Below are 25602 nucleotides of genomic sequence, written 5' to 3' on the forward strand. Positions count from 1 at the left end.
TGTGTACTACTGCGCATGCGTACGCATACCTACGTACCAAAGGAATTATCAGCTGAGGAAGAAAGAAGTCTCCTGGGATTTGGCACCGTGCATATGTGGTGTTAACCGACGTTTCGGAGGAACGTATCGCCTCCATCTTCAGGGTAGAAGGAAAAATATAAGAAATCCGCAGGCGAAGAGACCGTGAGAACCGGTAAAGCAGACTGGTGTTAGAAAAATACACAGCTATGTGAGAGCAGCGAAGGAAGGGGGAAGGAAAAGTCTACATGTGAAATCAGTGGAGTGGGAGGGGGGGGCAAAGGAGCTGGGACAGAGCAGGGTTTTGTGTTGGGGGAGAGAAAGGCAAGGTTAAAGGATGGGCACTAACCCTTAAGCTGGGGTGGGGTTGTTATGTTAGTCGGTCATGGCCTGTGTAGCCTTCTGGATCTGGCGTCATATCCCGGGTTTTTTTTTAAGAGAACAGATGCGAGGCTTCCATGACTTGCTGAGACAAAACCCCCCCTCTCTGTTCATATTTTTGGGATGGAGTTCAATCTCAATGGCTTCCCTAATGATGCGATCCATATAGCGGGTCTTGGTGGCGAGGATGGAGGTATTCTGAAGCTGAATACGGTGTCCCAGATCGATGCTGTGTTCAGCTACGGCTGACTTGTCCGAATGTTCGAGACGGATGTGCCGCTGATGCTCTTTCAACCTCATGTCCACGGAGCGGCCTGTCTGCCCAATATAGACGATAGAGACTTTGCCGCACTCGAATGGGATACTGTATACACCCGGTATCCTTAGGCCCAGGCTATCTTATCCAATTTCCTCCGGGCGGTCAAAGCTTGGATTAAACTTCATGTTCACTTCCAGTAAGCCTACCAAATTTGTAGCATGTGACAGCACTGAAATAGAATGTGTACACTGTAAGAATATAATATGTTGGCCAAGTCATTGAAATTATTAGTCTACATTCCAAAAAATTGGAAAAGGAGGCTTAGGTGGGCAGTTTCCTGCCTGCTTGTGTACCATCAAATTTATTGAAACAGGGCCTCCTCTTTGACCAGAGGAGGGGTTGGTGTGTATGTATACGCCCTCTGACTGAAGGAAGCAGTGAACCCAGTGGATCCCCTCCTCTCTCTCAGGCTGAGACTGAATATTGAGAGGACTGACCGGAATTGACAGACTGACTGTGAAATTGCTGCTGGCCTTTACCAGCACAATGATTCTTGGTTCGGAGACCATCAGAGGGGTCAGGGGGCCCAGAACCTTGAATCTGAATCCATCAGACGATCACTCCCTTGGTCCTTGAATGTTGTCAGAGTTGCTCATCTACGCTCATCTATGTTCGAATGAACGAGGTCACAGCCGGTCGCGGAGACAATGGGACATCTTTCGTGAATAATTGGAATTCTTTGCGTGTACAAAATGTACTCCCGAATCTAGCTTTTAGATGTCGCCAGTGTATTCTATCCGGTTACATTTTCACACTATTCCATTTGACATAACTGTCGGCGCTGTCGGCATGTGACGAGGAAGGATTGTTATGGAAGTAGTTTATGTGGCAAGTCGGGGAAAATTTGGTTCTGTTGGGCGTTTATAATTGAATGGTATACAACACATTATATGGTACGTCTGTTGTACGCAAATAGTTGTGGACGAGAATTAATATAATGGTCACTTTAATTGATTTGGACAACCCAGCATGTTGGTGTAATTAACGTAACGCTTTGGTGAACGAAATTTGGATAATCTGGGATTTTAGCTTATCATTTGAGCACATTTATGCGAGATAGACATGTGAAGTGTTGTGTTCTAAAGCGGATGGTTTCAGTTACTCATATTCCGTTGTAAAGTTACGTATTTGTACATAAAGTTAATTTAAAATTTGAGGTTAATTATGTCTTGATAAGAATTATCCTAAATTACCTGGTTCTTTGGTTATTCATCACTCTTTGAAATTGGGTAGGGGGACACGGATTGAATGATAAGGTACGTTCTATGCACATATTAAATCGATTAAAAATATTCTATTGTGGGATATATTTGTCTGAATGTAGTCAAATTATTTGAATGATACAGAAACAGGAGACATTTGTTATGAAGTTTGACATTCATGGTAGCGCTTGTTAAAATTTCAATGAAGTTCTATATCGAAGTATATGGATTTATGGAATATACAATAAATGAATGAATGAATGGAGTTCAAGAAGGCTAATAGTTTAGTCTCTGCTTTTTATAGCTTATAATACCGATGTTCTAACCAGTTTAAATGGAGTACCAAAACTTGTTTTTTTTGTCGTTTATTTCATGATTTTATCAGCATCTGTACCATATAGTTTTGATTGATAGAACGAATACTGAGAGCTGAGCACCTCAGCATAAGCCTAGAGTGTTACTGTAACACCAGACAGTTCACCATTCAAAGCCTGTTCTCTTTCCTGCTGATATTAGTATAATAATATCCAAAACTCAGTAGAACAGTTTTGTGAAATTATTGAATATCAAATTTAATATCATGAGTTGTTTATACTCATGTAAATATTTACAAAACAAATTTCTTAATATCTGTAATCAGTATCAAACCCATAACTGATGATAATGTAAGTTACTATGATAATCTACAGGAAGCTAAAACTATGTCATTTCATGGTCTCAAAATGACACTCATTGAAACTGGAATGGTCTCATAGACATTCATTCATTCATTTATTCACATTCCATAAAATCCTTACATGGTTTAAACAACCAACAGATATAGAAATCGTCAAGTAGTATGAACTCATCTTGCTTATAAATCAAGCAGTTGTGAAATGGTTTGCAATATAAAATAATGGTGCTAAGTAATATGGATAATAACATTGACAACTAATCAGATAAGAAGTATTATTACAGATAAAATGAAGTTACTTGGTCAATTTCACATCATTCTTTCCATAAAATCCTTACACGGTTACACAACCAACAGATATATAAATTGTCCAGTATTATAAACTCATCTTGCTTATAAATCAAGCAGTTGTCAATATGTTTGTAATATAAATCAAATTAAAAAGTTAAATATATAAATTACCCTTTGCATAATGTTGCCATTGTCATCTATTAAAATATTCCTCTAATGTATAAAAGGAGTTCACAAATAAAAACTCTTTTAAACTGGCTTTAAACTTATTTGCATTATTTGACATTATTTTGATTGCATTTGGAAGCCCATTATAAATCCTTGCAGCCATGTGATAAACCCCATTCCTGTATTTCGCCAAATTGACCTGGTATATGTGTATATTCATATTTTGTCTAGTATCTTTTTCATAGCAATCCTTATTTATATTAAATATTTCTTTATTATTTATTACAAACATAATATATAGCATAATATATAGATTGAGTCAAATATGCTTTTGCAATGAAGTATCTTTTATTTCTTTCCCAGTGAAGAACTTTTGAAGACAGCACATATAACAGAATTTCACTCAGTTATACTATATAGTATAATTTTATGGGGGAATTCACAGGCAAAGGCAAGAATCATACCAGAAAAAACAAGTACGTGTGGCACGGAAGGTGGAACTACATTGACTTCATTTAAGAACATTGTGAATGTGAAAACACTGATTGTAGTAATATGGAAGGCACAGCAGCTCCCCCAAATTTCAGTGCCCCTGATGATGGCTGAGTAGGCCAGGACATGTAGTGGAGTGATGAATTTAAAAAGGATTGAATTTTAAAATGTTGATAGTGTTGCATAGTTCATGGTAAACAATTGAAAATAAATTCCTTAATAACATTTATAATCAGTAATGTAAGGTAGAATTGTCCCTGTACTTAATTAATTAAGCACTATGCCATGAAGACATAGGGGAGTGGAGGTATAGGTCCACCTTTCCTGACCTTGGCAGTAGGTGGAGATGAATGGTCAACTTCACGCCCCTGTCATTTTACCCCCAGGGAAAGAGCCTCCAGTACTCATTGGATAGGAGGCTGGGTGGGTCCCAGAACTGGTCTGGATGCTGTGGAGAAGAGAAGAATCTAGCACTGCCAGGAATCAAACCTAGGCTGCCCAGCTCATAGCCCACCACTATACCAACTGAGCCATCCCGGCTTCATTTATAATCAGTAACTGTACAAATTTTGAGCCAAATTCAGAGGTACTTGAAGTGAACAGTGCACAATATGTTCACAGATCAAGCACTAACCCTATAGTGTGCCAAAAAGATATGTATTGTGCGGGAATTAAATCATATAGCAAACTCCAGGGAAGTATCAGAAACAGACAGTTTCAGTTGACATTAAAAGAATTCCTTTTGTAACACACCTGTTGACGCATTTGTAAATGGCAAGTACATTCTTCAGGGTTATAATGCCATGTAGTTTGGAAAAGCCAGACGTTTTGGAGGAACAGATTGCCTCCTTCAGAGTTGAAAAGTAAACGAAGCAAGAGGCAGGTAGTAAACAAAGCCCTGCTTACTGCCAAACATGAAGCAGGTGGCAAGTAGAGCCAACCATTAGACATAATTCTGAGCCAGGTACCATTGCCTACCATCCTCACACACGCTATTTCCCTGATATTAATCTTAGTGTTGTCTTCACTCTTCCAAAATTCTCTGTGTATTCCTTCTCTTTGCTGTCCTTTATACATGGCCGCAAAGATTTTACTGTAACAGGACTTGCGTAATCTGTATAAATAACAGATTCTGATTTCTCATTTGTGATATGTACATGCAGATGCATGTGTGATGCATCATGCATGCAGGCGTGCAGGTTTACGTTCATTCCAACGTGTCATTTCAACAGAAAATTGTATATTCATGTTGGGTTGAAGTTGTGTGTGATAAGTGATTTTAAACTGTTATGTTTTTATTCATTCATTCATCAGTAATCTCTCAGACGACAGGTCCACAATCTCTTCCAAAACAGTTCCTCCACTTAATGCGATCTTCTGTTTTTGGAAAGAGACTATCCAGGAAAAGTGATAATGTGGTAGTTTTTCCATTTGCTTTCCACATTGCAGTACAGCAGCCGTTCAAACCACTCTGGTCACGCCTGTTGCTATACGAACTTGAACCATCTCGAGCATCATTTGTTCTGTGCTTCAAGTCGCTACTGATGACGCTGCTTCCGGCATCAGTTTTTGGTGTCTCTCTTCGTCTGATGCCTACCCTTTGACCTGTCCAGCAAGGGAGGCCCTGCCAGTAGCTACGCTACCGCTGGTATAGCTCTCAGGGTCCTTAGCATACTCAAACCCCCTCACCACGATAAGGCGGAGACACCAACGAGGGGGTTATGTTTTATGCAAGTTTAAATATGTTTTTATGTGTATGAAATTTGTACCATTGTAGGTGACTATATAATTATTTTTTTTTCTATCTTTTCTGCAGTTCTTTTAACTCACAACATGTCATCTTCAGCTGTATATATTCTTGATGTGAAGGGCAAGGTAAGTATATCTTTTCTTAAGCCTGGAAAAATTAATTTTTGTCTCAGATGTGTTTTGGGGCCATCACATCCTGAATGTTAGAATGGCACCACCCAATTTTGCAAATTTTGTATTAGTACATTTTATAATTCTGAAATTCATGGCCCAGCAAATTGTGTGATGCAGCTGCAGTTTTTTCATGCAGGAGTGTTATGTTGCACTTAAAATTTAGTGAAGGGTTCACTATCCACGATACATAACTGATAATGAATGTAGCCTCTGCACTAAGCTGAGTGGCCCTGTAAGTTCAGAGAAATTTGTAAGGAAGTTAATAATTCAACTGTAAACAGAATACAGATGATGCAGATTGTATAATATGTTTATTTTCCTGATAACTAGATGTGTATTCTAACTGAACGAGTTTTTCCAGTCCTTCCAAACGGGGCTATTTTAATAAATGTAATAAAGTCAACATTTGGAATGTAATTGTACTACAACCTTCAAAAACTACCCCATTGGCATTGTGCATGAAGAAGATGGATAAAAAATCAATTGATCTTATGAAAGTATCCACGTAATGAAAACATAGCAGTAGAGAATACACATATTCCATAGAGACATTTAAAATATACCAAAATGTTTTGTTGAGAGAGTAATTCTTACATAAAAATATCAAACATTATAAGCTGGCAGTTTCTACAGGAAGAAGGATAAGCATGGGGGTTCATGTATATTTGTTTCCAATAAAATATAGGGGAGGTAATCTTTTTAAAGAATTTAGGAAGTGATAAGGACCTGAAATATCAGCTACTGAATTAGTTGATTTTAAAATTATAGCAATTTGTGTTTATAGATCTCACAGTGGTGTAAAATTCTTTCTACAGATATTGGATGAAATTATAAGTAAGTTAGTGAAAGGGGGTGTTTTTTGGTGATTCATGGTAATTGGAATGTTAAGCTATTACAAGCAAATATTCATCAAAAGCTTTATTAAGTTTGTATTGTTGAACAGTTTACTAAATACAGTTGCATGTCCACCAAGAGTTACAACAAACTCAAGCTCTCTAATTGATGTAATGATTAGAAATAAGATATTTTATCTCACCACAACAAAGGTAGTTAAACTGGAGTATTTGGACCATTTTGCTCAGGTTATGAACATAGCTGTTATATGCCCTTTTGTTCATTCAAGGAAAACTGTAAAAATAGTGTTCTCTAAAAGACATATAGAAATATTTAACAGTCAGTTAAGAAATTAAATATGGGAAGATATTTACTTGCAAAGAGATGAAAATAGAGTATACAATTCCTTTTTAACTAAGTATCTTAAGTATTTCATAGATATCTTTCCCCCCCAAAAGAATTCTAAAAAAATAAAGATAAGATAAGGATGGTTAATGACAGGGATAAAAGTATTGGGACAGAAGATGTGATTTTTACGTTTGTTAAAGAAATAGATGCCTTTGCCCAGTAAAACATGAAATTATGTAAAGAAGCATCAAATAACTTAAAAAGAAAATTATATTTGAAGCACGGAAAAGAGAAATTGACAGAATTATTTCAAGGTCAATAAACTATAACAAGGTATTATGACAGATAATAAAAAGGCAATTATCAAAAACGTGAATCAAAAAATTTCTTTAAAAATAGGCTCCATGCTAGTTACAAATCAACAGTCTCATCAATTTAAGGCTTTTTGGTAGAAAGTGTGGATAGGACAATAAATCAAAATAAGGATTACAGAATTTTGTCACAATACTATTGGTAATAAAATATTAAATTCAAATTTCATTTTTCTTGCACCAGTTACTGAAGATGAGGTATGAAATATAACCAGTAAACTGAAATGTAAATTTTCAGTGGGCTATTATGAAATACCAGTAAAGCTAGTAAAAGAAAGTATTCAGTTTACTAAAAAACCACTAACCTTTGTATGTAACATTTCATTATGTTCTGGAACCTTCCAATATTTGATGAAGATTGCAAAAGTTTGGCCTGTTCAGAAAAAAGGAAGGAAACAAATTTCCAGTTATAGACCAGTTTCAGTTTTGCCAGTTTTCTTTTTTTCAAGAAATTTTTGGAATATGAATATATAAACGGGCACAACATGAAATCTGAGGCTCAAAATGGCTTCAGAGGGAAGATATCTATTAATACAGCAACACAAACCTTTATAGAAGATATCCAGAAAGCATTAGATAATAAGCTACAATATTAGTTATGGGCATATTTTTAGTTTTAACTAAGGCCTTTGATGTATAAACTACTGCTTGTTAAATTGGATCTGTATGGACTTAGAGGAGTTGTTAAGCTCTTTACTGATTAGCTCCTTGCACAACTCAGTAACTAATCTGTATTAAGAAAAATATATTTTACAAAATTTGAATCTATACTAAAATATGATATTATATTTTGGGGGGAATAAATGAAAGTAATGCAGTATTTAAAACATAGAAAAGAGGTCTAAGACTTAATAAAGGAGTTAAAAACAGGGTGTCTTGTAGAATATTATACTTAAGCATCCTGTTGCACTCTACACTATAAATGATACAAACTCCGTCCCAAGTGCAAACAATATATATTATATGTCTTTGGTCTTGTTCTCTTCCACACTACATGTTTTGGCCACACGTAGTAAAGACAAGCAGCGGCACGCACACAGGAAGACTACACTGAATAACACCTGTACAGTGTGGAAACAAGAACTAGCCGCTCCAGCACTTTAGACATAGGGCGAGTAACCCTAACAATTTTAAATTTTAAATTTAAAATTTAGAGAAATTTTAAAGGATTTTGGAATCATAACTAAAGATTTTATAGTGCTACTACAGGAAAATCAAATTTGACGTGTGCAATATAATCTACATACCAGACACATATCAACGAGGTAGATGTTGATAATACGAAGAAAATAACAATGTGTTTTTAAATGTTAAATTTTAGACTGGGTTCAGTGTAGCANACGTTAAGAGTATACACCTGATGATGGCCGATAGAGGCCGAAACATGTAGTGTGGAAGAGAACAAGACCAAAGACATATAATATATATTGTTTGCACTTGGGACGGAGTTTGTATCATTTATAATGTCTTGTAGAAGTTTGTTTGGTGATTTTAAGGTTTTAGCTGTAACTTCATTATATATATATATATTAGATCTTATGCTTTATAAAAAGGAATATGATCTATATGACTCAGTATTCCAATATTCGTAAGTAAAACACAAAAGGGAACAGGTTTTGTATGTCCAATTATGCAATAGTGCTGATTGTAAAAAAAGTGTAATTAACATGGGAATAAAAGTACATAACAGTTTACTCTTCAAATTAAAAAGAATGGAGGATTTTAAGGTTTTTGTATATTGTTTTGTACAATGTTTAACAGTTGTTGACATGTAGTGTTTGGTTGTTTTCAACTGACTTGGCCAATTGTGCCTAGTATCATTATCATCATCTCTTGTCACAGGTTTATTTCCTGGTATTCCTTTTCTTGAACCAGTGATGCACCTCACCACTCAGGCTTCAAGCTTCACACTGTAGCACTTTCCGTAGTATGTGTGATGTTTTTTTGCAGCGAATCTATGGAGTGCTTTCCAGGAATTAGTTCCAAATATTTTNGTACCCCCATCTGCCAAGGGCGTTAGAGACTACTGTTGGGCGGGAAATGTCCTTAATTTAGCTCAGTGGCCTCCTTTGGAGACATGATGTTCTTTTACGTGCCGTAAAGCTACGACATGGGACCCACGGCTTAAAGTCCCTCCTGGAGGACTTGTTCCCTGAATTTTTCCGCCCTTAAAAATTCCACGACCTCCACCGCGTTTGAACCCGTGTACCTTGAGTTATGAGGTGGGAACGTTACCCCTAGACTACGGAGGCCGCTATTGTGCCTAGTAACTGTTATGGATGTTAAATAAATTCTCAATTATCAGACGCTATATTTCTAGCCCCAGTTTTTTAATTTTGCAGCTGTTGTAATTTTGTTGTATTTTATTGTTTCTTTTTGCTGAGGCATTTGCATTTGTTTTTTAACTTATGTTACATCTATTAATAATGGGTTAAATCTTCACAACCTGATATCTCATATTCAGTGGTTGAAGTGGGGTAAGATGAGGCAGTTTGTTTGCAGAGTCCCACGGTGTTAGGTAGACAGAAACACATGTGAGGGATGTTTGAGATCAGGGTACTGAGAAGTATATTTATACATAAGTGGAAGAGAATTGTGGTACAGTAGAAAAAATTGCATACTGAGGAGCTTCATTATTGCACCTTATTATGGTGATCAAATCAAGGACGATGAAATTCATGGGGCATGTAGAATGTTTGGAAGGGTTCCAACATGCATACAACCCTACAGTTGGAATACTATGGGAGAAGAGACCAACTGGATGACTTTGGTGTAGATAGGATGGTGGTAATATGGATCTTAAAGGACAGGATATGACAGTCTGGTTTGAATTAATCAAAGATGTGGTCATGATGTTGTATCATACTAGATTCTAAAGAAACTAAGTTACTTTCTGATATAGAAGGGTTGGTTATTTTATGATACCATGCAGATATCTGAGGTGGTGTAGTGTTAAATGAGAACTGTTAGGATGATATAGAACAGAGATTCAGGATGGATGTAAGAGGCCAGTTTATGGCATTATGCCAGCTTTTAAATGGAGGGAGTGAGAAAAACTACTGAAGTGTTTGGAAAAATTGACAAATAGTATGCATTGACCTAAGAGATGACTATAACAGTCTTAAAAGTTGCAAGAAATTTGTTTATTTCATGGCATATATATATAAAAGAAACAATTTATTGCACCTCATTTCTAAGGGTACTTAATGGGTTTAGAGAGACATGTTAGGTCTTTCATCAAACAAGCTTTTACTTACTTACTTACTTACTTATGGAGCTGAGCCCTTCTTGAGAAGAAGCCAAATTTGCAGCTACTCAGGTGTTTCCCAGCATTTTATGGAACCTGAAGGTTCATTACTGTGTTCACAAGAGCCCTCCACTGGTCCCTATCCTGAGCCAGATCAATCCAATCCATGCCATCCCATCCTATCTCTCTAAGATCCATTTTAATATTGTCCACCCACCTACGCCTTGGTCTTCCCCAGTGGTCTCTTTCCTTTTGGCTTTCCCACCAATATCCTATATGCATTTCTTTTCTCCCCCATTCATGTTACATGCCCTGCCCACCTAACCCTCCTTGACTTGATCATTCTAATTACTTGGAGAAGAGTACAAACAAGCTTTTACATTTCAGTTTTTATCCCTGGAATTTGGATAATGTGAATAGTTCTATGTTCTGGGATATAATGCTCTATACATGGCATTGTTTCCCAGAAGATAGAATCCTTCATAACCAGTGCTGGGAGAATCTGATATCCTACACTGGATAATATGTTTCTAATAAGAAACTTTGTCACAACAGGTCCTTATATCAAGAAACTACCGAGGTGACATTGACCTTGGTGTTATTGAAAAATTCATGCCTCTACTCATGGAGAAAGAAGAAGAGGGAATGTTGACACCAATTTTGCAAACCTCGGAATGTACATTTGCCTACATAAAATACAATAATTTGTACATAGTATCTACGACTAAGAAGAATGCTAATATAGCATTAGTGTTTGTTTTCCTTCATAAGATTGTTCAGGTAAATATCCTTAGTGATTTGTATCATCGTGTAAGCTAGACATACTTGGATTGAAGTCTTTAATGTATAATTTAGCTGATCACTGTGGCCATGCACCGAGAGGTATGTACTATTTTCTGCTGCTTAAATACAGGGATTGTGGGTATGAATCTCATCTAGGGGCATGGATGTATGTCTGTGGCTTTGTTGTGCATGTGTTGGTAGAGGCCTTGTCATGGACTGATTCCTCTCCAGGTAGTCCTATCAAATGTCTGTAAATACCGTTCCAAAACCTGAAGAAATAAGAGACCTTAAACCACCTTGGTCTGTTTTGCCACAAAAGAAGAGGAAGAGGATCATAGGATCATGGGGATTAGGACTATATGACTTTATGAATATCATTGTTAGTGAAATTTCATGACGACTGAAGTGTGCTGCTCTAATCAACTCTTTATTTATTGATATTTCATGCTTTGAGGCCAGTGTTCATCTAGCAATGTGCATGAAATACATTACAAAAGTATGAGTTTCATAAAGTTCCTGAAGTTTAGACAGCCCTCGTGACCTTCTTAATTTATTAAATCACTGTATGGTGTTAAATTTTGGAACACTTTTTTTTTTCATTTTTTTTTTTTTATTTTTTTATTTTTGAGTCTTAGCCTTTATCCTAAAGGAATCAGGGTATAATTCCCCTGCTGGCTTTTAACTCACAGATTTTAATTAATAATGTTTTTGATATCTGAAGACAAAGTTTATATCTTTGGAACTTGTCTTGTTCCAGTATTCTGGTATAAAGTACTTAAAGTACTTAGCCAAATTGTATATATGTTTTGGGTAATGTTAGAAATCACTGTTGCCACAGAAGTTTGTAGATTCCAGAAAAAAAAATGTACCTGTTCAAACATACCACAGTCACATATATGGATATTGTTTTTCCTTGCCATGTTGTGACAATATCAGAGTTAGTGTTTAATTTTGTGTGGAAAAAACACATGGGTCTGTGCACTTTGAGCATATAATTTTAGTAGTCATTTGTTTCACCCTGAGTACACATGACACTGTAAGAGCAATCATGGAGATGGCCAATGCTGATAGTTTTTTGCTTCCAAGCAATCATTTCATTGGCAAGTTGGTTTGGTCGTCTGGAGTGACTTGAGGTCAAGCTTCCTTTGCACTCATTTCTAACAAATTCTCATTGGTCGATATTCCTACCATGGTGTGATAGAATGATCCAACAACCCCCCCCCCCCCCCCNTCTTTTTAGTTTTGTCTGACAGTTCTGCAGCATAAAGTAAATTGAGGGAGGAGAACAAATTGCTCATCTAAAGTACTTTTTAAATTGTTCCTGCCTCAACACAACAACTGTCAAAACTCACACATTTCACTGTGCAACAAATGGGTTTACTGATATTATAGCGCGTTGTAATTCTGTAATACCAATAAACTAATTTGTTGCATGGTGAAGTGTGAGTGAGTTTTGATAGTTGCTGTGTTGAGATAGGAACAATTTAAAAAGTAATATATAGAATAACACAACAGGATACATTCCCTGAAGTTTCTCATCTAAAGTTTATGGCTTATCCATTCTGCTGTTGTAGAGAAACTCCTCAATATCAGGTGTAATTGCTGTTATCTGTGTTTCATTTCACCTGTCCCTTCAGAAAATATTCTGCCATATTTCAGTCTTTAAATCCTTATATCAAAGTACTAATTTTCTTAGGATTATATTACTTGAAAGTATCTTCCCATTTGAATAGCACAGTAACTTTGTTCACTTCCAAATGTTTAGATGGATTGTAAAATACAGAGTAGCTTAGCACACATAGTCCTGATTTTCCAAAATTTTTCATAGTTCTTGTAAGTCTTGTCTGGTTATTTATATTGTTTCAAAAATATGGAAATCTCAGTAGATATAAATTTGGCGATAAAATGCTCTGTAGTTCTGTTCAAAAGTGGACCAGTAATATTTCAGTATGTCCTTATTGTCATGTGCAATTTGTACTATGACAGCCAAAAGAATATGCAGCCCTAGTACAATCATGTAAGGAGACTGTAATCATCCATCATCATCATCATCATCATCATCCTCCTCATACGTTATTAAATATTTGTTACAGCATGTACCAAATTTTATCTAGGCTTGAACTTGTATTACTGTTATTTTCCCCTGCTTCAGTACCTTTATTAAGCTCACTTTCACTGTTAAATGAGATTGCTTTAATGTAATCAATGTTCAGACTTAGCATCTGCTCATGTTTCTCATTCATCAGTATTTGTGCCTTTATGAAGAGAAGAAAATCATATTCTGTAGAGAGCAATACAACATATTACTCTTGAACACCAGTGTAAGAAGAAACTTGTAACAATGATCCTGCCCCCAACACACCCACAAAGACGATTCTTTCTGGGTAACAGTGATCCTCCTAAAGTGATGTTTATGAAGAAGACCTCATAGTAAGTATGCCGCAAGGATGGACAGAATTTCAGTGCCACAGCTGCTGTACACAGGTATATGATGTGATGACAGTCATCCAGCTGGACTGAAGTTCAGGATTGAGTGTCTTTTATGAATCAGGGAACTGTGTTGCAGCACATGCAACTAAAAGACAAGTTTGGACATTTTAATAATTTTAAGATACTGAACACAAGTAATACATTATTTATTTGTGCGTGTATAGTAACTTCTGCATCATGAACCCCTTCATTATCCCTTTATTTCCAGGTAATGATCGAATATTTTAAGGAACTAGAAGAAGAAAGTATAAGAGACAATTTTGTTGTTATCTATGAACTTTTGGATGAACTGCTTGATTTTGGATATCCTCAAACAACTGATAGCAAAATACTTCAAGAGTGAGTAGTCAAACAAATCATTCATTTTCCCATACCATGATAAATTATCTATTTTCAAGCTGTTTATGATATACTAAAATTGGTTTCAGATACATAACTCAGGAAGGACATAAACTAGAGATCCAACCTCGGATTCCTATGGCAGTAACTAATGCTGTATCGTGGAGATCTGAGGGCATCAAATATAGGAAGAATGAAGTCTTCCTTGATGTCATTGAATCTGTAAACTTACTGGTATGTTCTCCTTGGTATCATAATTTTATATTTTATCTTATATGGAAGGGGCATGTGGTAGCTTAGTTGGCTGAGGCATTATGCTACAAGCCGGAAGGTCATGGGTTCAAGTCCTGATGAGGTCATTGGATTTTTCTTTCAATTGACCTAATCTTTCCAGCCGCACTATGGCCCTGGAGTCAACTCAACCTCTAACATAAATCAGTATCAGGAATAGTCTTTGAATATTCTTGGGAGTAAAGGGCAGCCAGTGGATAGGGCTGATCATCTATGAGCCGATTGTCTAGAAAATGTGGGAACCTCAACATCTCACAACCCTGTGGGCCTCCACGGCCTGTTACAGGGATACCTTTACTTTTACTTACTTTTATCTTATATGGAATTGTTACAGATATGTAAAATAGTACAGTCAGCTTCCAATTATTTGAACTAATGAAGGAGGTAAGATACATGAATAATAAAAATCATGGATAATCCAAGACATTATGTGTTGTCTTCTTATAATATTTCACATATTACTTATAAAAAATCTGTACGAGTGTCTGTTAATTTGGTGGCTGTAATGTTTGTGTACTTCTGCAGGTTATTTAGACTTTTCACGACATTTTGAATTTTCCCTGCTGCTGTAATATCAGACCTCATTGACCCCTTGACATGCTGCAGTGCCATGATATGACAAATGTGATCACTGTTTTTCCTCATTTAATCTTATTCTCCCAGTTCGCTTCCTTATATTTTTGTTCTGTGTCAGCGCTTATAATATCTGCATCAGTCATGTACTGCAACTTAGGTTCACATATGTCACTTTGGAGACATTTCTCAAGGTATTTTATTCAGTATCTTGAGACCCTTTCAGACATTCACCAAATCACTAATTTTAGTGTTATATTTTAGCGTCCTGTTGCACTGAATTTCATCCATGATATGTATACAGTGGCCGTCTTGTAGTGCACTCAATTTCACCTGTCACTTAACAACATGTTTCGGCAACATAGTGCCATCATCAGGTGTCCCAATTACATTAATCTATTGCATTGTTTGCCCTCATATGTTTTCACAACACCATTTAAAAAGTATTTAAAAAGTGCGTATTTGTCAACTATGATAAATTTACACTCGCTAAAACTTGTTAAGATAATTGATCTTATTTGTCTTAATTAAAACTTGCATGTGGTTCGTTCACTATGGGGTCGTTTTTCTTATTTTCTGTGTAAACCGCATCTTGTGATGTGTGTTCCCTTCATAGCTGCGAGTGTCGCAGCTTTGTTGCCAAAACATGTTGTGAAGTGACAGGTGAAATTGAGTGCACTACAAGACGGCCACTGTATACATATCATGGACACTATTTTTAGGTTGAGTACCATGTTAGAGCTGGGATAGCGTAGTCGGTACAGTGACTGGTTATGGGCTGGATGACCAAGGAGTCGGAGTTCAAGTCCCAGTAGGGTAAAGAATTTTCTCTTCTCCACGTCATACATACTCCTATCCAATGGATACCGGGGCTCTTTCACCGGGGGAGTAAAGCAGCAGGGGCATGAAGCTGACCACTCACCTTCATCTAGTGCCAAGGTCAAGAAAATATGGATCTGTACATTCACTCCCCCATACACCTTCATATCATAGTGCTTAGTTAAGCACAGGGCAACTTCTTACCATGATAGAGAAACCCTAAAAATCTTCTTCCTCTAGATATGGAAGACGATTCTTCAATAATTGAAGAAGTGGTATTGGTGTTATTGAAGGCCATGCCTGACACGCTGAATAGAGCATGTATAGAACTGTGCCTTACAGAATGTCATAACACTGCAGTCTTCATCAATGTGGAGTCCCTGGCTTTAGTCCGTTGGTTGGTTACATTGCTGCTGGTGTTCACCAGCACAGTCATTCCTGGCTGCAGTCTTCTTGAGATGTGTGACCAAGATTTTCATTCTCTCTGTTGCCTAGCAATGGTCACATAAGAAACACTTCATCCCCTATTGTTGCACACTTATTTGTTAAACAACTTTGTTAACTGTAATGTCACAATATTTTACACATATGCACAAGAAGGTGCCCTCTGTGAAACCCTTCATTACATTTAGCATATCGTGTCCTTGAACTCCTTTCATCATTACCATTCCTTACCTTTCTTACTGCACACACAGCAGTCCTTCTCTTTGTCACTTGGTTGTTTCCTGAGGTATTTACCCACACCATCGCCACTGTTCTTGAAGCTGCCCATAAAAGAGGGTATGTCATAACCTTGTGTAAACAGCCAAATGGAAGAAATTCCTCTGTGTTCACTGAGGTATCCTGTATGATCATCTTTCTATGGGCTATCATTTATAGGTTGCATAATTTAGGACTGACTTTCTTGCAATCTTGAACATATCTCTGTAAATAATATTGTACGCTACCTCACAACAAAGAAGCCCCCAGAAAGCACACATGTAATAAGTTAACATGGAAGAAAAAGCAGATTGTGCATATTACCCATTAATTTGTCATATGTACAATGTGGTTTGTTTCTCTTGTTATTGTGGCGTCAGCAGAGTAGTCTGCAATGATCTTAATGAACAGAATTTCTTTGGGAAGATGAAGGCTGCTTCTCTATATTTTGAATTATTAAGGTAGTTCTGCATTGAAGTAAATTTATTTACTTTATGCTCCCTTATGAGGCACTTTAATATATTTCTGATGTTAAAATTTGAATATTTGAATTTCAGTATTATATTTAAGCATCCTGTTGCACTCCATACGATAAATGATATAAACTCCGTCTCAAGTGCAAACAATATATGACAGCGACGTGAGTGTTATACACCTGATGATGGCCGTCTGAGGCCGAAACATGTAGTGTAGGGAGCAAGATCAAAGACACAAAATATATTGTTTGCACTTGAGACGGAGTTTATATCATTTATTGAATTTCAGTATTTATTTCAAAATTAAATTTTTCTAAAACTTTCTGCTTTTATAATCATTTGACTTGGTGTGCTTGTGTTTGTGCTCTGTGGAGATAGCTTGAAGTACTGGGCTTGTATCATGTATAAAAACCAAAACTCTAATTATAACAACAAAGCTTTATGACCTGAAATGTATGTTAATATTTTTAAACCCTATTTGTTGACTTTTCTGCTAAGCCTGCAATGAAATTGATCTTAGTGAAAACAATGAAGCAGAGAAAAATAACAGTGATGCAAGTCCAAGCTGGAATAAAAGTTTATGCAAAACTGTAAGGCTTCCTTTGAACAAACCTGAATCAGTATATTTCTAACCAGAGAAAATAAAATGTTAGGGTTGATTGAAGGGTTACATACTTAGTTTGAATTCATTATTCCCTCCACATGTAATATGGTAGTTGTGCCACACAAGCCCCACTCGCTCTCCTACAAATGAAACACACTGTAGCAAAATGAAAGTAGTAACTTTAAGACTGACTATTACTAGTTCATGTTTAATCGCATTAATGCTATTTGGAGCCTGTTTCAGTAAGGGTGATCTTGCTAATATCTTTTTGTTTACTATCTAACATCTGTAAATTCTGTTCACATTTGTCAAGGTCATCCATCTCTAGAATGCACCATAAAGAGAATTTTGGAAAGTTCATTAACACAGTATAGTGTTGTGCTGGAGTAATGCTAGCACTGTAAACTGAAATGATGCATGCTTTAGGATGGGGATGACTCTTGTTCTTATTATTATTATTTTCATTAAATTGTAATAGCTGAGACAAAGAACAAACAAGCTTAATGTACGAGGGGGGACCCAAAAATAACCGGAAACGACCTATTGTGCGCGCATTCTTTGTAGTTACGAGTTGTGTTGCTAGGTGGTGTTAGCTGGGGGTCTCCCGCGACTGTTAGTGAGCTGGCGTCAGTCTGAGTTAAGTGGTTTGTCTGTGGTGCTCTGTTATGTGCGTTCCTGTTTCAACCTTTTGGCGATTAGTGAGATGGCCGACCAGAAGGAACAAAGAGTGTGCGTGAAATTGATGAAGATCGTCGAAAGACCATTGACCAACTTTCTGAGGAAACGAACATCTCATGGAGCACGGTCCAGCGAATTTTAACCGAAGGTTTGCACATGAGACGGGTGTCTGCAAAATTTGTTCCTCGCTTGCTCGGAGATGACCAAAGAGAAAACCGCGTGAATGTTTGCCGCGACTTGAAGAGTGAAGTGCAGTTTTCCCTAACAGAAAGCAAAATTTCATGCACACTCTTTGTTCCTTCTGGTCGGCCATCTCACTAATCGCCAAAGGGTTGAAACAGGAACGCACACAACAGAGCACCACAGACAAACCACTTAACTCAGACTGACGCCAGCTCACTAACGGTCGCGGGAGACCCCCAGCTAACACCACCTAGCAGCACAACTTGTAACTACAAAGCATGCACGCGCAACAGGTCGTTTCCGGTTATTTTTGGGTCCCCCTTCGTATGTAACTCAGAGCAAAAGAAAAATGCTTTTGCATGCTTTCTATAATAGTTTTAAATAAAGTTGTGGACTTCGGTCAACATGTGACATAGTGATAAGACTAGGATAGTGAATTATGTACTTTCTTTGGCCATCTTGGACAGCCCTGATTTAAATGGATTTTCCCCCTGTAAAAAATACTGAATAATTCAACATTTTTGCAACTTCTGATGCCTGTTCCCTATCTGAGTTAAGATTAGTTACATTTTATCACAAATTTTCATACTTTGCACTTAAATTATTTATAACAGATTTATTCAAAAATAATTCAGCACAGAGGGTACTGAGAGTTACTTAACATACTAGCAGTGAAATGGTTAAATTTAACTTTTTTATTGTATATAATTTTATAATACCAGAAAGATTATTTTATTCTTTGGTAGGCAAATGCAAATGGCAATGTATTAAGAAGTGAGATTGTTGGAGCCATCAAGATGCGTGTGTATTTGAGTGGTATGCCTGAGCTTAGACTGGGACTCAATGACAAAGTGTTATTTGAAAGTACGGGAAGAGGAAAGTCAAAGTCTGTGGAGTTGGAGGATGTGAAGTTCCACCAATGTGTCCGTTTATCCAGGTTAGTCGTTACATCTTAAGGAACTATTCTGAAACTTGATCTGTGTTGAGTTACTTGGGGAAGTTAAAATATGTCTCTCATATAATATGTTGTTGAGCATTTGAAATAAAAATGCTTATTTTTTTGGTGAATTATGGTTGAGCTTTGTCTAATATCGAGTTCATTTATTTATTGAACTTTATATTTTCAGTGGAAGTTCAATTTTCAGTCTTACCACACTTGAAATATTAATTTACATATGACTAGGTTATTATGTCAAGTGGCATCTCACAAATACAGGGGGATCTGTTACACTTCATAATTGTTCTACAGTGTACAAAAGCATTAATCTCCTGTTCATAACGCTTTTTATATCATTTTGCAGATTTGAAAATGACCGAACAATTTCTTTCATTCCTCCTGATGGCGAGTTTGAGTTGATGTCATATCGTCTGAACACTCATGTAGGTTTATGTATATGTATATACTCATGCTAGTCTTATCTCATCCTTTATTCTTGTCTCCCATTTTTAATATTTTTCTTTTCCTCCCTCTCCTCTTTCTTTCTTTCTTTCTTTCTTTCTTTCTTTCTTTCTTTCTTTCTTTCTTTCTTTCTTCCTGTTCCTACATTCCATGCAGTATACTTGAATGCATTTCATTTCACCTTTCAGTTAGTTGTAGCTGAATGGGAGGCTAATGATCATTGAACATATTTAGCTCACAGTTTTGGTGCTGGTATGACATTTGAAGCCCTGTGAGATGTGAACCTTTCATAGACGCCTATTAGGTGCTACATGTGGACTGGTTTGAACCAGTTAAATGCCACTGTAAATTTTGTGGCTCTAGTTAACAGCAAAAGAAAATGATTACATTTCATTGCACTCAGAAGCTGAAATGTGAACATGAATAAATATGGTAATTAATTTAATATTTTGTAAAGATAAAACACATAATTGTAGTATAGGTTGTATACAAGTATTCATTGCTTGCACTTTTCTCAGTTAAGGTACCTTGAACTTTGCTTACATAGTAATCCCTTGTTTAATGTGGTGGTTGTATTCGAGTTATCCTGTGGATATCAAAACCATGCTGCTTCGGGGCTTGATGTCATGGGAAATAAAGGTAAGGGGACTTGACCCATGAAACGTACATATACAAGAGCTCATGGGTCAGAGTAAGCAATTACAGTGTGTACATGTAAGATGCAACTTTTATTTATACCAATTGTATGTAATATGGAAACAGAAATTAGTGTAATATGGTAATAATAAAGAGAATATGTGCTGTGCCACAAAATAATTGAGAAGATTTTTCTGCATGTAGATCATACCTTCTGTAAATAACTTTTGCACTTTTCAGAGTTCATGCTTTAACACTAGCCCTAATAGCTGCTTCACATCATGTATCTGACAGAAAACTCATTGATATGAAGATGTCTTCCACAGATGCTACAGATGAAGGAATGGTTAGAGGCTGCACTCTGGAAGACCAGAGAGCATAAGCAGGAGAGAAATTGAGCCAAGGGTGTCTCAAATGGGTGTCTAAATATAGATCTTGTATAATCAGAACCGTGGTAAAGAAGGAATTCCTGTAAGGTAAAGGTAAAGTTGTCCCTGAGCTTAACTAATTAAGCACTATGCCATGAAGGCATATATTGGAGTGGATGTACAGATCTACATTTTCTTTACCTTGGCACTAGTTGGAGATAAGTGGTCAGCTCCATACCCCAGCTGCTTTACCTCTGGGAAGAAGATCCTGGTACCCATTGGATAGGAGGCTGGGTGGGCCCCAGAGCCAGTCTGAATGATGTGGAGAGGAGAAAATTCTTTACCCTACTGGGACTCACACTCTGAACCCTCAGTTGTCCAGCCTGTAGCCAGTCACCATACTGACTGAGCTATCCCAGCTCCCAAAGGAATTACTGTACCAGTCTAAAGTTAGAGTTTGATTGTTCAGCATTTTACTGTTTTGTTTCCAGGTGAAGCCATTGATATGGATTGAGTCTGTGATTGAACGTCATGCTCATAGTCGTGTGGAATACATGATCAAAGCAAAATCTCAGTTCAAACGTAGATCCACTGCAAACAACGTTGAAATTGTAATTCCTGTTCCTGCTGATGCTGATTCACCTAAATTCAAGACTACCATTGGAAGTGTGAAGTATGCACCAGAGCAGAATGCAATAACCTGGACAGTGAAATCTTTTCCTGTGAGTTATCATTATTATGATTATAATTATTATTCTTTCTTTATTTATTTATTAATTTTTATTATGCTAGTCCTAAAAAGTTTTGTTGGAGAGGGTGGTTACCGAGTCTTGAAGGTGGGTGTTTTAGTATGAAATTCGATCTGCAGTATGTGAAGGATATCTGGAAAGTAAAGATACAATGTCCAGAAAATATTTGTAAAGCATTGTTTTATTCATTTGTAGTACTTTTACAACACACCTTTATTTACTTTTAAACATAGTCACCATGGATCACAATGCACTTAATGAGCCTGGTAATGAGTTTTTTTATTCCAGCATCATAGAAATCTCCCGCTTGCTCTCTTAGCCATGGAGAACAATTCTTGACACTTCTGGACATTATTGATGAAGTTCAGTAATGATTTAAACGTCTGTCAGCATGAATGTTTTCATCAATTTTTTGGAGGATTTCATCAGTGACAGCAGATGGCTTTCCACTCCTTATTTCATCATGAACATCACTTCTTCCTTCTTCAAATTCACGACACCATTATGCCATTTTTTGAATGTTCATAACATCTTCACCGTAAACAAAAACAAGTTGGCGATGAATTTCAGCAGCAGTTCCTCCTTTTGCGTGAAGAAATCGAATTACTGTATGAACCTCACATTTGGCCAGATTTTAATCGACACGACCATTTTAAACACACACTGCAAACACAACGTTGCTGTGACTGTGGCCGGTGAATTTAACCCGTCATAGGGTTCCTATCCAACACGGCAGTGCTGCTATTTCTGGAAAAAAAAAAAATCCCTTGCATTTTTACTGGACTTATTTTCCGGATATGCCTCATACATTTGATTGAGGACTACTCTTCAGTCAGGAGAGAAGCATTGTTCAACATTTGCATTGAATTTGATATAGGTCTAGGCATGAAATGAGTTTCATTTATTGACTGAATAATTGTATTACAGAGACCCTCACATATTTTGGTTGTACAAGACCACCATCAAGGAGTATACCTTACTAGAAGAAAATTTTGCAATTCATGTGTGTAAAACTTTAGAAACTTAAAATATCTGGAGTAGATGAGTATAAGTCCCCATAATGTTAGACTTATATTTTCGAGCAGTATGGTGATGTAAAAATGTACCAGACTACAAAGTATTGTAACCCATAAGATCACAATAAAGACTATATACTTGAACTTGTAATGGCATTTCCTTTGGGGTAGCCCATCCATACTTAAAAATATTAGGAGCGTGAATTTGCAGTCTGATTGGGCTTTGTTGAGGCGTATATGCCTCACATTGATGTTATTGACACATCTATTGTGAGGGAAGATTACACTATGCATGGCCTGCAGATAAATTCTCAAGGCAAGAAGAAGCTCATGCAACTTATTGCTGAGAGAGTTGTTGGTGGTCATGTGTCAGGTATAAGCAGTACTCCTCTTATAACCCCATTCTAGGGCGTCTCCTTTTTAACTTAAATTCAAAAACACAGTGGTGATTAACATATGTTAAATACAGTTCTGCAGTCTTGGAAGTTCACAAAAAAACTGCAAAATTATCCAATTCAAATATTTTTCACCAGAATATCAGAGGATTGAGAAGTAAGTAAACATGATGAATTAGTGCAGTCCTTTGAAATAGACAATATAAACTCTCGCGTATTATGTTTAAGTGAGTTTCACATCATTGAACAGGAGCTGCTGCACCTCACAATGAATGGTTACTTATTAGGCTCCAGCTATTGCCAAAAAGACCTACAGAAGGTAGGCGTGTGTATTTTTGTTATGACAGATCAACATTTCAGTAAAATTGATATCATCACTGCGATGAGCAGGACTTTGAAATATGTGCAGTTCAAGTAGTAACTGAAACATCTAACTGAATTATGTTAAGCTTGTACAGAGTTCCTTCAGGAGATGTTGAATTTCTAAGGAGATTAGATGCAACTTTAAAATATCTGTACAATCCAAAATGTGAGTTTGTAATCTGCAGAGATATAAACATAAACTACTTAAATGAAAATAACCGTAAAAAACAAGTAAATTCTTTACTAAAGACATACAGTTTGGCACACACTGTGAATTTTGCAAGAAAAATTCAAAATTCCTCAAGTACAGTCATTGATAATATTTTTAGATAGTACAAAGTTAAGGACTTTTTGTACATCTTATATAGTCAACAGGCTCTCCGACCATGGTTCTCAATACCTTACAGTAAATAATCTTACTATAAAAGTAAATTTAATACCCTTGAAACAAAGAACCAGAAAAGTAAATGGTGAAACTATTTCTCAGTTTCAGCATCTATTAGAAAATGAAAAATGGGAACCTGTTTTCAAAAATGAGGTTACAAACTATAAAGTTAACTCTTTTTTGTAATATATTTGTTATAAATATCTCTGAAGCTAGTTTTCCTACTCAGAATAAAAGTGTAAATATAATAAAACATGAAACAGGAAATCTACATTTGACTGAACAGATACCACCTCTTCCTATAAATGATAAAAAGTAAAGGACCCAGAAGTAATTGCTGATGCCTTCAGTACTTTTTTCTGACAAGAACTGAAAATCTAAACTTGCATCAGGAAGTGAGAGGTAATACCATTTCATTTTTAAAAGAGGCATTTCATACAAAATTCCTTGGTATTAAGACAAGCCGAACCACTGAAACTGAGATGAAGAGTATAATACATTCCCTCAGTCAAAAGCTCATCAGGTTATGATTGAATTTTCAGCATTTCTCCCATGTTAAATCTAAGTGTTTGTGATAATAATGCATTACAGTAAACATGGCTCTTATTTTGGGTGTTGTCCATCATCGTTTGTGTTTCAGACACCATATTTTGGTCCTGGGGCAAAGACTTATTTTAATGTGCCCATTTGAGTATGCTTTCTTCTGTTACCCATGATGATGGGATAGGTCCATTTTCCAAAACATTGTGTTTAAACAGAGCTCAAGGTGGAGCACAATATCAAAAACAGTAGTTGCATATATTTCTCTCATGTGTCTGTTGCAGCACACTTTCTGTATTCTTTTTTTTTTTTTTTTTTCCTGTGATTTATCTGGGGCCTAATTTTTCTTTAGGGAGGAAAAGAATACTTGATGCGAGCTCACTTTGGTTTACCGAGTGTAGAAGGTGAAGATACTGAAGGTAAACCCCCAATTCAAGTGAAATTTGAAATCCCATATTTCACAACATCTGGGATACAGGTATGAAAATAATTGCTTGCTTAGAAATATCCACTTAAACTATGGAATTTCTTTAAATCAAGAATCCTACTTTGTAACAGAAGGAAATATTTAATTGCTAAATTGAGTATAAGGTGGCTGAGATCTTAATATTTTCATGTGTTTTTGTGTGTTATTTTGTCAGTAAGAAATATTGTTTGTTGAAGGTGCGGTATTTGAAAATCATTGAAAAGAGTGGATATCAGGCCTTACCTTGGGTACGATACATCACTCAGAATGGTGACTATCAGCTGCGCACAAACTAGATGAAACATTCCGTTATTGTGTGAGTTCAGCATCTTATGGACACTCTTGGAGTAATGGCAAGATTCAACAGCATGTCAACTTTGCAGTGGGCTATCTGACTGTACATAGTGTAAGAAATAGGTGTCACCATATGGAACTTCTAATTTTTAAAATAAAATACAGTGGAATGATAGAGTCTAATTAATTTTAGTAAGATCATGGTTCATTTATGAATGATGAAGCCATTGTTTCATTTCATGGTGTATTCAATATGTATTTATTTTTAATTATAGCTTGAAAATATGTGACAGTGTTTAATATGTAGACGAGGTCATTTTTGCCAGTGATATTTGAATCTTGCTTGCTGAAATATGAAATGTTTTTGTCTTAATTCAGGAATTATAGTAATGTCCAATTCATTATAAATACAGCTTCACCCCTTCTGCATCTCAAAAAGAGTCACCATACATCTGTTCCCTTTAACTCCTTGACTTGGTATATTCCCTCATTAGTCATTGTGTTCTCACGCAGCTTTTAATTTCCTCCTAAACACTGAATACCACAAGATATGTAATTTCACTGCTGGGGACAGAATATTTAAATACTGGAAGTGGAAGATGCAACATTTCACTTAAATCGAAATAACCTAAGGGAAATATTGTATTTTTCTTTTATCACAGTACATTCAGAAGAGTATACAGAATTGGAATATTAATCCACACTGTTTTAAAATTACTTTTGGCATACTAAACTTATAAAAATTATAATAAATGGTGTTGTTATTACCTTAGAAATAGAGCTTCATGT

At 36.4% G+C, this 25602-nt stretch overlaps 1 protein-coding gene across 2 annotated transcripts; it reads left to right on the forward strand.

Annotated features, from left to right (window-relative positions):
- The first annotated feature begins 1477 nt into the window (after nucleotides 1-1477).
- On the forward strand, nucleotides 1478-25251 carry LOC111866532 (AP-1 complex subunit mu-1). 2 transcript variants are annotated; one of them, XM_023855565.2, is made up of 10 exons: nucleotides 1478-1611; nucleotides 5361-5419; nucleotides 10823-11047; nucleotides 13749-13879; nucleotides 13969-14113; nucleotides 18949-19139; nucleotides 19504-19582; nucleotides 21097-21327; nucleotides 24406-24531; nucleotides 24717-25251. In XM_023855565.2, the coding sequence occupies exons 1-10, from the start codon at nucleotides 1590-1592 to the stop codon at nucleotides 24813-24815; spliced, it is 1308 nt and encodes a 435-aa protein (XP_023711333.1). In that variant the 5' UTR covers nucleotides 1478-1589; the 3' UTR covers nucleotides 24816-25251. The 2 variants fall into 2 exon arrangements, with proteins under 2 accessions (XP_023711333.1, XP_023711334.1); XM_023855566.2 differs by lacking the exon at nucleotides 1478-1611 and adding an exon at nucleotides 1650-1974.
- Nucleotides 25252-25602: the final 351 nt, after the last annotated feature.

The sequence above is a fragment of the Cryptotermes secundus genome, unplaced genomic scaffold (assembly GCF_002891405.2).
Source record: "Cryptotermes secundus unplaced genomic scaffold, Csec_1.0 scaffold401, whole genome shotgun sequence".
Classification (NCBI taxonomy): Eukaryota; Metazoa; Arthropoda; class Insecta; order Blattodea; family Kalotermitidae; genus Cryptotermes; species Cryptotermes secundus.

Excerpts from the sequence above, each read along its gene's own strand:
- LOC111866532 (XM_023855565.2), top strand. The coding sequence starts at position 1,590 with ATGGTATACAACACATTATATG. Across the intron at positions 5,420-10,822 it reads TTCTTGATGTGAAGGGCAAG|GTCCTTATATCAAGAAACTA; the intron begins GTAAGTATATCT and ends TTGTCACAACAG. Across the intron at positions 13,880-13,968 it reads GATAGCAAAATACTTCAAGA|ATACATAACTCAGGAAGGAC; the intron begins GTGAGTAGTCAA and ends AATTGGTTTCAG.